Source organism: Drosophila bipectinata, chromosome 2L (assembly GCF_030179905.1).
Source record: "Drosophila bipectinata strain 14024-0381.07 chromosome 2L, DbipHiC1v2, whole genome shotgun sequence".
Lineage (NCBI taxonomy): Eukaryota > Metazoa > Arthropoda > Insecta > Diptera > Drosophilidae > Drosophila > Drosophila bipectinata.
Window position 1 is genome coordinate 18,479,746 of NC_091736.1, and position 14,720 is coordinate 18,494,465.

At 45.0% G+C, this 14,720-nt stretch overlaps 1 protein-coding gene across 8 annotated transcripts in view; it reads right to left on the reverse strand.

Moving 5' to 3' along the window:
- The window catches only part of LOC108132279 (neural cadherin), an 82,838-nt gene extending 73,284 nt beyond the window's left edge, over positions 1-9,554 (reverse strand). For all 8 annotated transcript variants that reach the window (XM_043213698.2, XM_043213694.2, XM_043213695.2 and 5 more), the window contains exon 1: positions 7,830-9,554. In XM_043213698.2, the coding sequence (XP_043069633.1) occupies positions 7,830-9,390 (1,561 nt within the window). In that variant the 5' untranslated portion in view covers positions 9,391-9,554. The remainder of the gene's footprint in view (positions 1-7,829) is intronic.
- Positions 9,555-14,720: the final 5,166 nt, after the last annotated feature.

The following is a 14,720-nucleotide window of genomic DNA, read 5'->3' on the forward strand; positions in this document are numbered from 1 at the left end:
TCAGGCAACAACATCTGGCATGTTGTCATTAAAGGCCAGTCGGATTGACCCCCAGAACAGCAGGGGGGACCCATGCACACTAGGTGGAAAAGGTCGAGTAATAAGGTTGTGGCTTGAATTTATTTCGGCTTTTGAATTTACAGGACAACGGCTCAAGTGGCCTATCGATGGGGATTAATGCAAGGATTCCGAAGGAGAAATCTATTTGCTGTATGGGAAACCTCGTCCTTCCATTGGATTCCCATTAAGCACTCGTCACATCCACACACAGTATCAACAATGTCGAGCGCCCCATGAATTCGAGTCGGGACCTCTACAGGCGAGAGCATTTTGCATTTTAATGAGTAAACACAGTGGCGCTGACGGAGTGAACAAAGGGGGCTGACAGGACGGGCAGGATGCCCTGTGGAAAAGGTGGCAGGATCGCTGGTGTGAATACCGCAACGCTGCATATGCAAAGTGTGATTGGTCGCAGGCACAAAAAAGGGGCAAGAACATCATAAAAAGTGGAAAGCAAGCAGGACCATCTACCATATCTACTTTTTCCCACTTCCCACATTCACAGCGAATTTTCACAGCGGCTTTTGTAGCGCGGTTGGTGGAGTTTAGAGAAACGAAAGCCAGAAACAGGCACGAATTTCCACGAACTATTTGTATTTGCGATGTGGAAACAAAATGGCCACTGCACACGGCCAATCCGCAGGACGGTGGCCTCCTCCGGCCATGGGGGCACACCTGCTGTTTGATTTGTGTTTTCTCACTCAAAAAATAGTCGCCGTTCTTGTGTTTTCGTTTTCATCAAATAGCCAAAGCTGTTAACAGCGAAAAACACTGTCCCCAATATGGTTTCCAGTTGTTTTTTGCGCAGCCCTTCGTCCAAGCCGCACATTTTCCCCCCTCCGGATGGCACAATTATTTATATCGCTCGACCAAACAAATGTTTATTGATTTTGCTCAGTGAAAGTTTATTTTGCGATTTTAAATTGTGCAAACTATCAGTGCTTTTTGGGTAAAAAGTAGAGATGCTGCAAATTCCCTGCTTATGCACAGCTCATTTAATTTATCCTTTTATTTGATTACTTTGTGTGTCTCATAAAAAATAGCACCGCCTGACCATGTGAATTAATTATTTATTTTAATGCAATTTACTGGAAAATAATCTCGCATTTTATTGCCAAAACATGTGCTTGAAAACGTGTTAAATATTTATATTTTTTCTGGCATTAGACGTTTGACGTCGATAGGTTTGGCCAATTTTGTTAGAGCGCCGCAATCGAATTCATTGACATGCGAAATTTTCACGGATCACTTGGCGCCGAGCCCTAACGCCTCGCCCAATCGAGTGTGAAGATTTTGTGCGTTAACTTTTCATCAGCGACCGGCGATTATTATGGCGGATAACAACTTCATCGTTCTGGGGCCTGCTAATTGGACCTTGACGTGTGTGCCCACTGTAGGGCCGCCACCAAACCGCCCACAAGAACACAAATCACGACCTGCAAACTGCGAGCTCTGTGCAAACTGTGATAAATAACTGCCGCAAGAAAACGTCAAGCTTCGCCTGGAATTGCCAGAGGCCAATTGTAGTCGCATATTTGTGGGCGGAGTGGCACGCCCCGAGCATATCGTTACCCCTTTTTTGCATTGCAAATCGAGTTGCCAGCCTGCCACGCACGGGACGGAGTCCATTTCTCCGGCAGCCCAGCCCAGGAGTCGGGTTCGTGTGCTTACGGGTTCCGTGTACGGCAGGATCCCTTCGCCCCGTCGTGCCGTGCCGGGGTATGTTGTAATAAACGCAATTTGTATCATGAATTATTACTGCGGCGAACTGGCCGAGCGGATGTGCGGACTTGGCTCGCAAAATGAAGAATATGGTGAATGGGTTTGTTAGACACACTTTATTAAGAATTTTGAATAAATAATTGAAAAAAAAAACAATAAAATAGTTCATCAGAGCTTGAAATTAAATACATTTTCAGATATGTATTTATAATACCCGGTACTCGTCCAGCAAAAGCAAGACGCAACGTATATGCCCCATCTTACAGAGAACCTAACGAGAACCGAGCCAACTCCGGCAAAAAAAAAAGAAACCTGGCCAAGAAAAAATGGTATGTGAAATTGCAATGCAAACAAATTGGAAATAAAACACACACCCAACGACCAAAAAGAAAAGAGCCACAAAAGAAAAACATACTGTGGGCGGGAGAAAGTGTAGAACACGAATCCATGGCCAAGAAGCGGCATTGAAATAAATTTCAACATTTAATTTTCCTTGCCCCACAGAGTTTTTTATTAACTCGCTGTTCTGCAGTCAATATCTTTAGTTTCGCGACAAATATAATGTTTGTGCGAAAATTTATAGAAATAGTTTGAAAGCGAGCTGAGCTTGCGGAGGAAACTAAGCCAATCTGCGGAGATTGAAGCTAAAACTTTGGCAACTTAAAGTTGATTTTGCGAATTCAAGTAAATAATCCGGTCCCAGGGATGGGCGACAATAAAGCCAGAGCTCAGCGAATTTTTCGGCATTCTGGCAGTCAAACATTCCTCGTCAAGTTTTCCTATAAAGTATCTATATGCACTCATACATATAACAAATATAAATCTTTCCATCGGAGGGTTGCGTCTTCGCTTGTTTACTTTTGTGCTTTTTCGCAGCCGTCGTCTCTGTTTACTTCATACTTATTATTCCATTTGTCGTTTAGTTTTCCAAGGGTTCTTCTTCCTGTTTTGACTGCTCGAATGGGGCGCCATTATTTATCCCTTGGACGCCATTATGTTTCTGCGGCCTGAGAGTGTGTGTTTGTTATTGCAGTCGCAGTGCCAGAGCCACTGCCAGTGCCAGTGCCAGTCGCCAGCAACTAAAAACTACAAAGCAAACAGACTAAGCCGTGCTCGGAGATTTTTGGACGCAGTGCGCCAGCCTCTGCCTCGGTCCAACCTCCCGAATTTTCCCGTCCGTCTGCTGCCACGGCAACATGGTCGCAATAGACGCCATTTTGTTGCCACATCTGTATCTGTATCCGTGTATCCCCGTATCCCTGAACGAGTCTGGTTGCGTTCTTTCCTCGATAGGCTGCCTTTAGGCAGTTTTGGCTTTTCTGGTTTTGCGACTCAGTGTCTGCCTTTCATTCCCTGTCTATTTGTGTTTGAGTTTCTGCTTCAGGTTCAGCTTTGGTTCCTGTTTCTGCCTCTGCCCTGTCTCTGGCTCTGCTCCTTTGCCTTCCCGTCCTGGCCAGGGCCATTTATTTCGTCCTGTTCTTGTCACTTGTCTACTCCGATTATTCCGTAATTTGAAACTTTTTCATTTTTTTTTTCATTGTTTATTGAACCTTTGACAAAATGGAAATTCCATTAAAGTGTTGAAATTTATTGAATCGGTTGCAACACTTTTCAAACTTTGTGAATTAAAATGTCAGGAGCATTAATAGTTAATTGGCAACTTGAAGTGCCGCCGAAGGACAGCTTGTGTTTTATAAACCAATTTTCACGACACTATGTGTACGGTTAATGCAAGGATTAAATAAATTAAATGACAATTGAAGTTTTGAGTGGCCCTTGGGGATGACACTGCAGAGATACATATTAATTTAGTTTTTGGATGATGGATTAAACATTTCCCAATCTTGTTCCACCAAACAACACGATTACTCCATAATCATTTTCATGGTTCAACATTTCTGAGCTGAAAAAGCACTTATCTCTCGATCAGGCCAGACTAAAAGATGGACATAACTATGCATTGACAGTTCAAGTGAGATATTCAAAAATAATTTGCCAACTGGTCCTCATAATGGCCGATAGACTGCCAATGACATTTTGGCAAAAACAGAAAGATAGCAATTTAAATGCAATTCCAATTAGATTAGAAAACCCAATCAAATCGCACGTCAAACGGGCTTGGATTTTCATTTTTTATTCATCACGGGACTCGTACTTTCCACCTCGTGCCGGGAAGGTTAAATACTTTTGTGTATTCATCGTGTATGTAGCAGAAATTGGAGCGTCGTTAGCTCGAACCTGCTTAATATTCGCGATACTCGACTGTCACATTGAAAACCCTAGCCCGCCAACCGGGATCCCCCGCCATGGAAAATTTATGTAGCGCAACTTTTTTTCTAGGCTCCACCTCACTTGGTCCTGCTGCCCTCCGCGGCGCCACTCGGAATTTAGGCCAAAACACTTCTGAAGCTGGCAGCATGGCGCAGATGTGGGCTGCAGGTTAACAAATTTTAAGGCCTTCAAACCGTGTAAACTTGTACAGAATGTGACACAAATGGCTCTCGCTGTTGTTTTAAATCGGGTGGCCCGAGTTTGTGAACTATTGTGGAAATTTTCAAAGTCTGAATAAATTAATTTCTTCGTTAGAGGTTCATAGAGTAGTCGGCCGCAAGAAGATATTCCTAGAGACCCCTACGCACTAGAGCTTACGGCATTCCTCCTATAATTGCCGGAGTATGCTCATAACTTATATTAAAATTAAATTGAAACAAAGCCAATGCATACTGTGCCGACATAAACCTAATTTAAATAATTTTCATTACGAAGGATGCTGCCAGACAGGGCCTTTGACTTGCTCCACTCACTCGGCGCTCTTGGAAGGCACAGACTTGCATATAAAACATGAAATTAATGCTTAATTAAGCAAGTTCTACCTCCATTACACCCCAGCGTGTGTGTGGGCGTTTCTCAGACTCGATTATTCCTGCAAAGAGGCTTCCAAGAAGTTTCCCTGCCGTAAACTTAAATTCCGATTTTCATAATTTATACACAGGCTCAGCCGCAGGCTATGCCTCAATTTGTGCGGTATTTAGCCAGGATTGCCCTTTCAGGACTGCCGTCTTGGCAGTGCAAGTTTTATGGCCAGCAGCTGCAGTTTATGGCCCAGAGCACTGGAAGTTTCTGTACAGGGTACGGTCCAGGTTTGGCAGCCCCGAAAAAGTTTTATCGCAATAAAAGTTGACAATTGCAAATAAAGGGGATAAATGTCAACCCGGTATGCCTTGAAGTTTGATGCTGGGGAACTACACCTGAGATAGCGCATAACTTGGCAAAGAATTCCAAACTGCTCTAAGAGATGTTGCACAGGAAACTAAGTGCATGATATTTTTAAAGGACTCACTCAAGGCCCACTACATTTTTAAAGCATGAAGTTCCTACAAACAACCCATGATTTCTCGCTGTGCATTCAATATTTTTAACGTCCCGCTTTTCTTTTCCTTGTTTTGTTTTTTTTCCGTCCATGCAAGTTTTCATTTTTCATGGTGTGCATAAATTACATGCCTTTTCCCTTTTACCAAGCCTGCATGTGTGTGTGACGGAATGTCAAAGCCTCCAACCTGCCACCCACCCGTCCTCCCACCCTTTTCTTTGGACGAGATATGCAAGCAAAAAAAACGTAGCATACATTTTCGAGCAATAACAATGCGCTATGAGGAACTAGTGTTTTGAGAGGAACACAAATGCCAGTTTTTAGAGGCAAGTCCTGCATCATGAAGGCCCATTTTTTCATCTTCTCCTCGCTTAAAACCCTTCTAGGCATCTAGGATTTCTGAATACCAAATTGTGCGTATGGAGGGGGGCTCCAAAGTCAATTGGTTTTCCATATGATTGCGGGAATGAGGTAAGGAGGTTTCTAATTGTTATGAGCATTTTCCTGTTGGTCTTGGTACTGCTTCTCAAATACATCCCAAATATCCCAACCCAACCCTTAGATTTCCACTCTCCCGGAGTGCACTCACTCTCTGGAAAGGAGATTCTCTCAACTGCGAAGGGCGCATGCTCAACAAAATGTTCGAATTACCATTGTTTCAGGTGTTCTCGTTCCGATTTGAGAAAGCCTTTCTCTCTCGAAGTCTCTCCCTTTCTCTACTGTGCCCCTCTCCTGCACTCTCCACCCTTTTCCATACTGTTCCCTCATGTGTATTAGCGTAGCATTTTAAATGAATGAAAAATATTGTCGTAAATTTCTTGTTCACTTGGGCCGCCTTGCCTTTGCTTCGGCCCTGCCTCTCGAGCCTCCATGTCCTTGTTCTTTATCCTTTGGCTGGTGCAATGCTTTGTTAAGTGTTTTACATAGTTGGGTTTCCTTTTCCTCCCTCGCCCCTCTCACCCCGTCCCCTGACCTCCGTTCCCTGTTATCTGAGCCGTGTGTGCATCCTGACTGCCTTTTCCCAGAAGCTGCTCATAAATTAACTCAAGGATGCCAGGATCCCTTTGAGAGCCCAGAAAATACTGTGCTTGAAATCCTAAATGCCTTTGGTTAACGCTTGAAACACTAAACACTAGTTCAAGCGAGTTCTTTAGTGATAATTTTTGTGAGGATGTCGTCAAGTGGTTTTAGATATCTCATACTGAATAAACCATCACAAAAAATAATCAAGACCTTAATTATGCTAAGAGTGGTTCGCGTTCAATCACCTGAAGGACATGACATTTCCATTCCTTTGAGCTTGGCAAATAAATTTTTAATTAATTTTTAGATGCAGTTGGATCGAGTGCCAGAAAGGAAAATGAGGAAAACTCACTTTGATATGTGAAGATGAAAATCAATTTAGTAGAGGGCACAGAGATTGTGATTGAAAAGAATTGCAACATTGATGGAAACAGTTAATTGACTGACAGAACAGTCGGGAAGCGGGTGAGGGTTCGACACCAAGCCCAAAGTTCGTCCTCACAATTCCACACTGTCCTTAACAATTAGCGACGGCAATGCGGAAAACTGCAGAGGAGAGCTTCCTCTGTGTTTCCCGTACTTCCGCCTTTTATTTTTCATTTTTCAACAGCCACTGGTTTAAATCGGACTGTGTGGGCGAATGGGCTTGTGAATATATTTCAACATTTCATGAACTTGTCCTGGTTGCAACAAGAGCTTGGACTCTGGCAGAGAAAGCTGACAGTTGGACTTTTCGCCTGACTCATGTCAGAGTTGGGTGGGAAAATGTGGACGGGAAGTGCGGTTTTTGGGGCTTTCGAGGATTCTGCATTCAGCCCGCACGCCCTCGATTTTAATCCTAACTTGCTTTACAACTGCTCAGTTGATGGCTGACGGGATATGCCGTTGTTGTTGCGTCAATATTTGCTTATTGATCCCCGCTTGGAATGACAGTCAACAGAGGACCTGGTCGAAACAAGTCGGGGCTGGAATAGTATGAAAATGTCCTCTATACTTTCAGTGCCGGCTCTCTCTGGCATCGAAGGTAATTGCTTGCCATGTCAACCAAATATTTGAAAAGCAATTTGCAATTTTATCGCAACAAAAGATGCTGCCAACGGAAACACAGAAAAATAGAAGGACATTCGAGCAGAGAAGGACCAGAGAGCACAAGATAGTCAGCAATTTTCCCGTGATTTATGTATATGTGTCCGAATTGCAATAAAAACAGCACACACTAAATTATTCAGCCATTCCTAATTCGGATTGTGTCCACTGAGCTGAGCTTCATTTTAGATTGCTTTAAATTATCTTAAAATGTTAAATGCTTTAACGCAACACATAGTACTGGAAAACCCATTCAAATATTTCTTCTCCTCCCCTGGCCTTCCTGATTTCCTCCCCCGATTTCCATAATGCGGTATTGTCTGAGCCTCATTATGCAGACGCATTTATTTTTCGGATACCCCATAAATACCACAGACGCACATAATTATGCATAAAGTGCTGAACAAATTTCTGTGCTAATGTGAAAGATTATTGGAGAGGCTGTGGTCGTTTGAATCAATCCCTGTACAAGTACGGTGAACGCCTGCTAATTGCTTTAACAGCCTGAAAGTTGGTCTATCTATTAGCCCCTCTCTCTAGTAATATTATCTTTAAAACAGTGACTTACCATTGTGGCCCATGTTGGTGATGATAACCCAGAAATCAATGGTCTTCTCGGGGCCCAGCTCCTCGTAGTCCCACTTCTTCTTGACGCGCACAGCTCCGTTTGTCTCCACCGTCACCCAGGGATTGTCGTCCCGGATCTTGAACGTCTCTTTATCCGTTTCCTTCTCCAACTGGAACACGGACTTTCCCTCCGTATCGCCATCGGCTTCCGTGAACTCGATCCTCTTGGTGGGTCGAACGGCCCGAGTGACCCTGCGCTTTTCGCGATGGTGCGAGTGGCTGTTCACCTCGTCGTGCTCCAGGTGCTGCATTATGAAGGACACTGGTTCAGGGGCCAGGAACTCCAGGAGGACCTTGGCTGGCTGGGCGCTCAGCAGGCTGGGGTACCTCAGGTCGTGGGCTATGACGTCGATGAGGAGTTCATTGGAAGTTGGCTCTCCGACTAGCATTATTTCTCCGGTCTGGGGGACAATGATCACCACGTTGTTGGGGGTCTTCAGCCTGTAGGCTATCTTATCTCCGTCGGCATCGGTGGCCTCCACCTTTCCCAGGATGGCGAACCGCTGGTACGTAATGCTGTTGTTGCTCTCCATGCTGGCGGCCTTCTGCCCGGCGATGGCGAACTTGTAGTCCACGGCCTTGAAAATAGGTCTGTTGTCGTTCTCGTCCAGAACAGTGATTTGGATTTTGGAAACCGTCTTATCCAGGCCATCCACGTCGGAGGCCTCCACAGAGAGGTCGTAGTGAGCTCGCTCCTCGCGATCCAGAGGTCGGTTGGTGACCAGCCAGACCCCGGACTCATCGTCGCCGTCGATCACCAGTGACTTGGCGTTCATCTGCACATTCCGGTTGGCCTTGCGCTCCTGCAGGGCGAAGGCGTCCTCCACGTTTCCATCGATAATCGTGTACCGCACCTTCTTCGGCTTGGCCAGCTCTTCTTCCAGGATGGAGCCGCTGAAGGCCTGCATGAGGGGCACGCCCCTGACCCTGGTGCCCGCCGGGCTGTTCTCCCTCACCTCGCCGCTGGCGTCCAACAGGGAGCCTGAGAACCGCAGCATGTCGTTGCGGTGCATCACGAACAGCTGCAGGTTGTGGGTGTTGGTTACGTTCGGGGTCTGCTCCACTACCACCAGCTGGACCGGGCGGTTCACCAGCGGAGAGATGTCCGCCGTGGTCATCACCACTCCATCGTCGAGCACGGTGAAGTACTTGGAGTAGTCGCTGTCCAGCATGTGGTAGGCGGCGCCCTCCGCGCGGTGGGAAGTGCCGTTTACCTTCACAGGATGGGTCTTGAACTTCTTGATGCTGAAGCCGGGATAAGTGTCGTGGGGGAGGACCAAGGACATCTCGCTGTGGTGCGAGGGCTTCTCCACCTCGCCGGGACTGCCGGCCAGCATGCGAGCGGCATTTTCCGCGGACAGGCCGGAGAAGGTCGTCTCCTCCTGGGCCAAAATCGATTGCAGGGCTATCAAAAGTATCGCGCAGGTGCACAGATTAAATCTGTTGGTTGTGTAATCACGTTGCCTGGGCAGACTCAGACTCAGGCAACGTCGTGCCGCCATTTTGCTGGGGCACTCTTCAATCCTTTCTATACAAACAATCTCCCGTGACTTCTTCGACTCCTTTTGATAATTTTTCAGTTGTGGATTCTACACTTTATACTTAAGTTATTCATGGGCCTCTTAGTTTCACCTTTAATCAATACATTTTGGTGGCTTTAGTGTGGGTCGCCGCGAAAACCTGAAAGTAAAGTGGAAATTGATTTGTGGTTACTCGCAGGATTCATTAAAGGTAAATATTTATGGGCATTGTGCAAAGTTTACAGGTCAATGGCGGTGAATAATTCATTGGGGGTCAATAAATAGCACACTAATAGTCCTGAATGGGTTAATCGAGTATGCGCGCGTGTGCAGGGATAATTAAGGTAGAGTATGCAATAAAATCCTTTTCGAATAGCCATGACCCACAGCTCCTTTGCTTTTGCTAACAAACAAAAAGCCATTAATTATTCAATTCCTTGCTACAAGTTCTTTAAAAAGGACACACATACATATAGCCAACATTATTTTCATCATCTCCGTCCCAACGTCACACCCAGCTGAGCCTGAGAAAATTGTCAACTTTCCAGTTTTTAATTGGTATGTGGCATGCAGCAGGAGCAGAAGCAAAAGCAACACCAACCGACTCACAAAGAACACTGAGAATGCTGCACAAAGTGAAACTTTTTAATGATATTAGCAAAAATATTAAATATTCAAGAGTAGCAGGGACAGAGTGAGAAAATGAGGTCGGCGGCAGCCTGATTCTGTCAAGGACTTTGCACAGGATGTGGGATTTTTGGCTGGTTTTTGATGTTGCCGTGACACGCTCTACATAACGCCTCAACAATTGCATTGTCCTAGGTTCCAGCTAACTCCGGGCTTCTCCCGCGTAAGTACTTGCGTATTTCCACCCCCTGGAAATGTGCGCCACACATGGCTGGCTGGCCTTGAAAAGTAAAAATTTCATTGAGAAATTATTTTAATTACCCCATGTGCAACACGCCACGTCTGCCAGACCCACTAATCCGACAACAGCACGCACCCTGTAATCTTCCTACCTAAGTTAGGGTAAGTCGAGCCCAAAAAAAGGTTCCCTCTTCACTATTTTTCCAACAGCTGCGCAGGCGCCGATGACTTTTGGGTTGTTGGCCATTTCCACTGCCTTACCAATGTGTTGACAATAGTTTTATTTGCTTTTTACGGGATGTGTTTGAATGGGAGGATTTCTGGTCCAACAATTGCCCGAGGCTCATAGAGAGGGGAGCTAATGATCTTATAACTAGCCAGACTTATTATTGGGTGTGACCGGAATTCGTTGACAAATGATTTTCGGTGATTACATGACTAGTTTGTACTGGCATGTGCACTGGGGATATAACAGGGCAACAAGGCCTATGATAAATGGTAGGAAGTGCACGTGTGTGACATCTGTTTAATATTTTGAAGCCATTCATATTTGTTCTATAACTAACTAGGAGGCCCAGATCCGAATGTCCGAACTCACTATGTTGTTTTCTCACCTCATTGGCTTATCGCGGACGCGGCATCTTAATTGCAATTAGCTATGAAAATGTCCAGCAGCGCCGAGGCAGATAATAAAACCTAAGCCCAGGCCTATCGGCTGTGCCATCTGCTAATCAGTTGACGGAGCTGACTACCAAACAAATTATCGAAATGTCGTCCATTTGCATAACCAGCTCTCTCCGTTTTTCAGCTAATAAACCCATAGTTTTGGGGTAACAAGCTCGCTTCATGGATCCCCAGATCTGAGCCTTATAAATCATTTTCAATTTGTTTGGCAAAGTTTTTTACATTCGGCCACGGCTTCCAGCAAAATAATCTCTTTGTTTCTGCTAATTTGATTGGCGGCGCGGCTTTGGGCTGCCGCTGACTGTGATTCGTGTTAAAATTCATTCGAAATGGCCCAGTACGTGATTAATCAAAAACAGTCCGGGCTTTGTCTCCTCCGCTTGCCGGATAAAAGCCACAAGTTTCCTTCTTTATTTTTCATAGTGTCACTTAATTAAAAGCGAAGATAAAACGCGATACAACAGCCGAATGGAAACAGTGCCAATGCATAGCTCTACATTTTGGCATAAATGAATATTTGATTTTGGAATTCCGTGTGTTTCTGTTTATTTATTCAAACATTCAATTGATTGATGCGTCATGGCAGCCAATGGGTATGGAAGAGGAGGCTAACAAAACATATAAATGCTTGGAAGCTGCCACGGGGTAGAGTTACACCTTTGTTTGATGAAAATGTATCTAATTGTTAGGCACGAGACTGCGGTCGGGAAATCAATCTGACCGACTTTCCCGATAGATCTATGTAGGCCTCGCATCAAAACACGCCCCCTCAGAGCATCACCTTGGGCTTTCCCCCACATTAAAGTCATTTAAAATCGATTTAAAGTCAACGCCAGTAGACCACCTGCCGCGCAATAGCCCCAAAGAACTCGAGTTTTAGGGCGTTGTCTGCCCGCCGTTTATTAAATTTTTAACTGCTGGCAACAGATTTAACAAGTTTCGGTTTCAGTAGCGAAGCTCATAAAAGGTCGAGCCTGCTGCATAAATTACTTTTTAGGGCTGTCCTAAAAATACACTCGGCCCTGGAGTGAATGGCACAAAATGTTGACTAATGAAGCTTTAATTGTCGTCGATATATTTGTTTTCTTTTCGGACCTGCGCTCGCCTGGGACACTTTATTGATTTCTCCTGTGGATATTGCCCAATCGCATGCAATTAAAATTCACATTTCCATATTTTATTTACACAATCGTCATCCGCACAAACAAGAGTCGACGTTGTATTTGAACTGACGGTTTCTTTCACGCTTTGAGCCCAATTGGACGGCCAACAAACGTACGATTTAAGCTTTTTTCTCGCTTTGAGTTCGTGGCAAAGAGAATATTGAATTGCCTCAATCAACTTTATTAAATAATGGTTATTAAATGTTTTTAATGGCCAATAAATGGCTCTGGCAACAAAGAGTGAGCAGATTGTTAATAAAAGGAAACGTTTTTTTGCCCGAGGGCCGGGGCTATGAAAAGTGTCATGAAGGTCTATTTAAAAATATACATATGCACAGTTTAGCAGTTGTAGGGTCAAATAGTTACCCTAATTCCTAAAAAAACATAAAAAATTTAAATTTTTTATACATTTTTTACGCGGAACTGCGGGCAACCCCTCGAATGCAAATGAGAAACTAAACGGGAGCTCTAGACAAAAGATAAACCTTAATGGAACACGATGAAGGGCTCGCAACTCCTCGTGTGCCCGGGTCCACTTTATCAAAGGCGATGAGGCATTCGCATCGGGGCATTGAGATTTTTATTATTGTGCCACCAGCGCGTGGCACTCGAAACAACAATGGCCCTCTGTCCCCCTCAGGTAAAAATTTGAAAATGAATAGAACGCCAGGCAGAGGGGTGAGCACTCTTCGGTCTTTGGTATCTGGTTTGATTCGTTGCCATCCACAGGAGGGTCGAAATCTGGTTTCGCCCTCCTCTCAATGTATCCGGCAGTAGAAACAGAATAGACGCCACGACCAGATTCTGTTTTACTTTTCGGCTCTAAACCAGCCAGGCTGCCAACATCCGACAGGACATGGCAGACAAAGTGCTTCATCAAATATGAAATAGGCCGTCCGACCATCCAACCATCCGACCAGAGGGGAGACAAATGGAGGGCCCTACCAAAAATTGTCAACTTCACCGAGCCCTCTTGCTTTTCGGGTGACAATGAAAAATTGAGGAGACAATGATTAATTGGCCTGCTCCCGGTTGTTTTGCTATTTAAATTGAGGCCGGGCGGGCGCAATTCGAGAAGAAATTCCCGTGAAATCAGCTGAAACTCATTAAATCGCAGAGTCCTGCGAGTATTTATGGCCTGTCAACACTCCCGCGAAAGGATGGCGAGCAGAAAATGACTCTGCCATGCAAATATCGCATCGCTGCGGTCCAGGTTTCTGGCCCCGGGCTATTGTCTGAGACGGAGTCATAAATAAAGTCATTACACACTCGCTGGTTATATTTTTTCTTGCCATGCGCCAAAGGATTTTTTGCCGGCAGACAATGCACTGGGAAAATATTTGCATATCAGAAGAGCCCGCCCGGTTTCCCTTGGAAGGGTAAACAAAAACACAGTAGCCAGGCAGAAGAGGAGGGCGTGCACACACTACAGGTAAGAAGCAACCTGATACCCTCCTCCTCCTGACCGGCAACAAATTATGTGTTAACTCATGGGCAGCGCTTGGTGACACGCCCCTTGAGAGCTCGAGAGCTCAGGTCCTCAAGACCTCTAGACTCATTGGTCGGGAGGAAAAAAACCTGAGCTGCCAACTGGAATTTAGCGATAATGATAACTCAGGTAGGTGATCACACAAGGCAGGCCAAGAGGGAGTGTAGTGCCTGAAATGATGATGGCTTGTAATCATAGCTGAAGTGCCTGCACCGGCAAAAGTTGTTTAACTTTTCTTAATTCTATAAAAAGCTAAAAAGTAACCCAATCATGGATAATAATCATAGCTCGGTAGATATCCCAAATCTAATTCCCAATGAAAACAAATCGCATTTTCCTGCACTTACAATAGTTTCCTCCGCCGGCCAGGACAATTGGCCATTATAATGTCATTAACTGGCTAGCTGGGGGCAACTGAAACTCCGCTTTGTCCGCTCCGTGCCGTGTAATAACCATTTTAGTCGATCAAAGGGGCTCCCTGCCCCACGGCACACCGAATATTGGCAAAGCTTTTAAGCAATTAAATGTAGGACCTTCTGCAGCCCGAACCCAGTCTGCTTCCAGGAATTCTCCGGAGAGAAATTAACTTTTTATTCGCCTCACTACTCACTACCGTTCGGTGCGATGCGAACGCCTGGAAGGTGTTGAATAGAGGTAGCGCCTTAATTAAATTTGCAGACTTTTGTCTGGCTTTTTGCGGTGGCTGTGCAGTGAGGAGCATGGAACATGGAGTGCGGAGCGTTTTGCGTGTACAAAGCGAATTCTTCGACAAGCCATTAAAGGGGCTACACCAGGGTACTGCTATGCAGGTTTTGGTGCTGGCAGTTGCTGATTACTTTTATTTGGAAGAGACGATTAAGCAATTTTGTGTGTTTGGATTAACCTGGCGTTCTGCATGCAATGGTTGCGATGGAGAACTGGGAGAGACTGGGATATACCCTATAATACCCACTCCTGAAGCACTATATCCTCTTTTCTAATTAGAAACTTGATACAATATGTTGCAGTATTTCTGTAGCTAACCAACTTCTAATAACAAGGTAGGAACCCAGTAACAAGACTTTGGACATTATTTCTGCTAACGAGAAATGCTCAACAATGGAACTGAA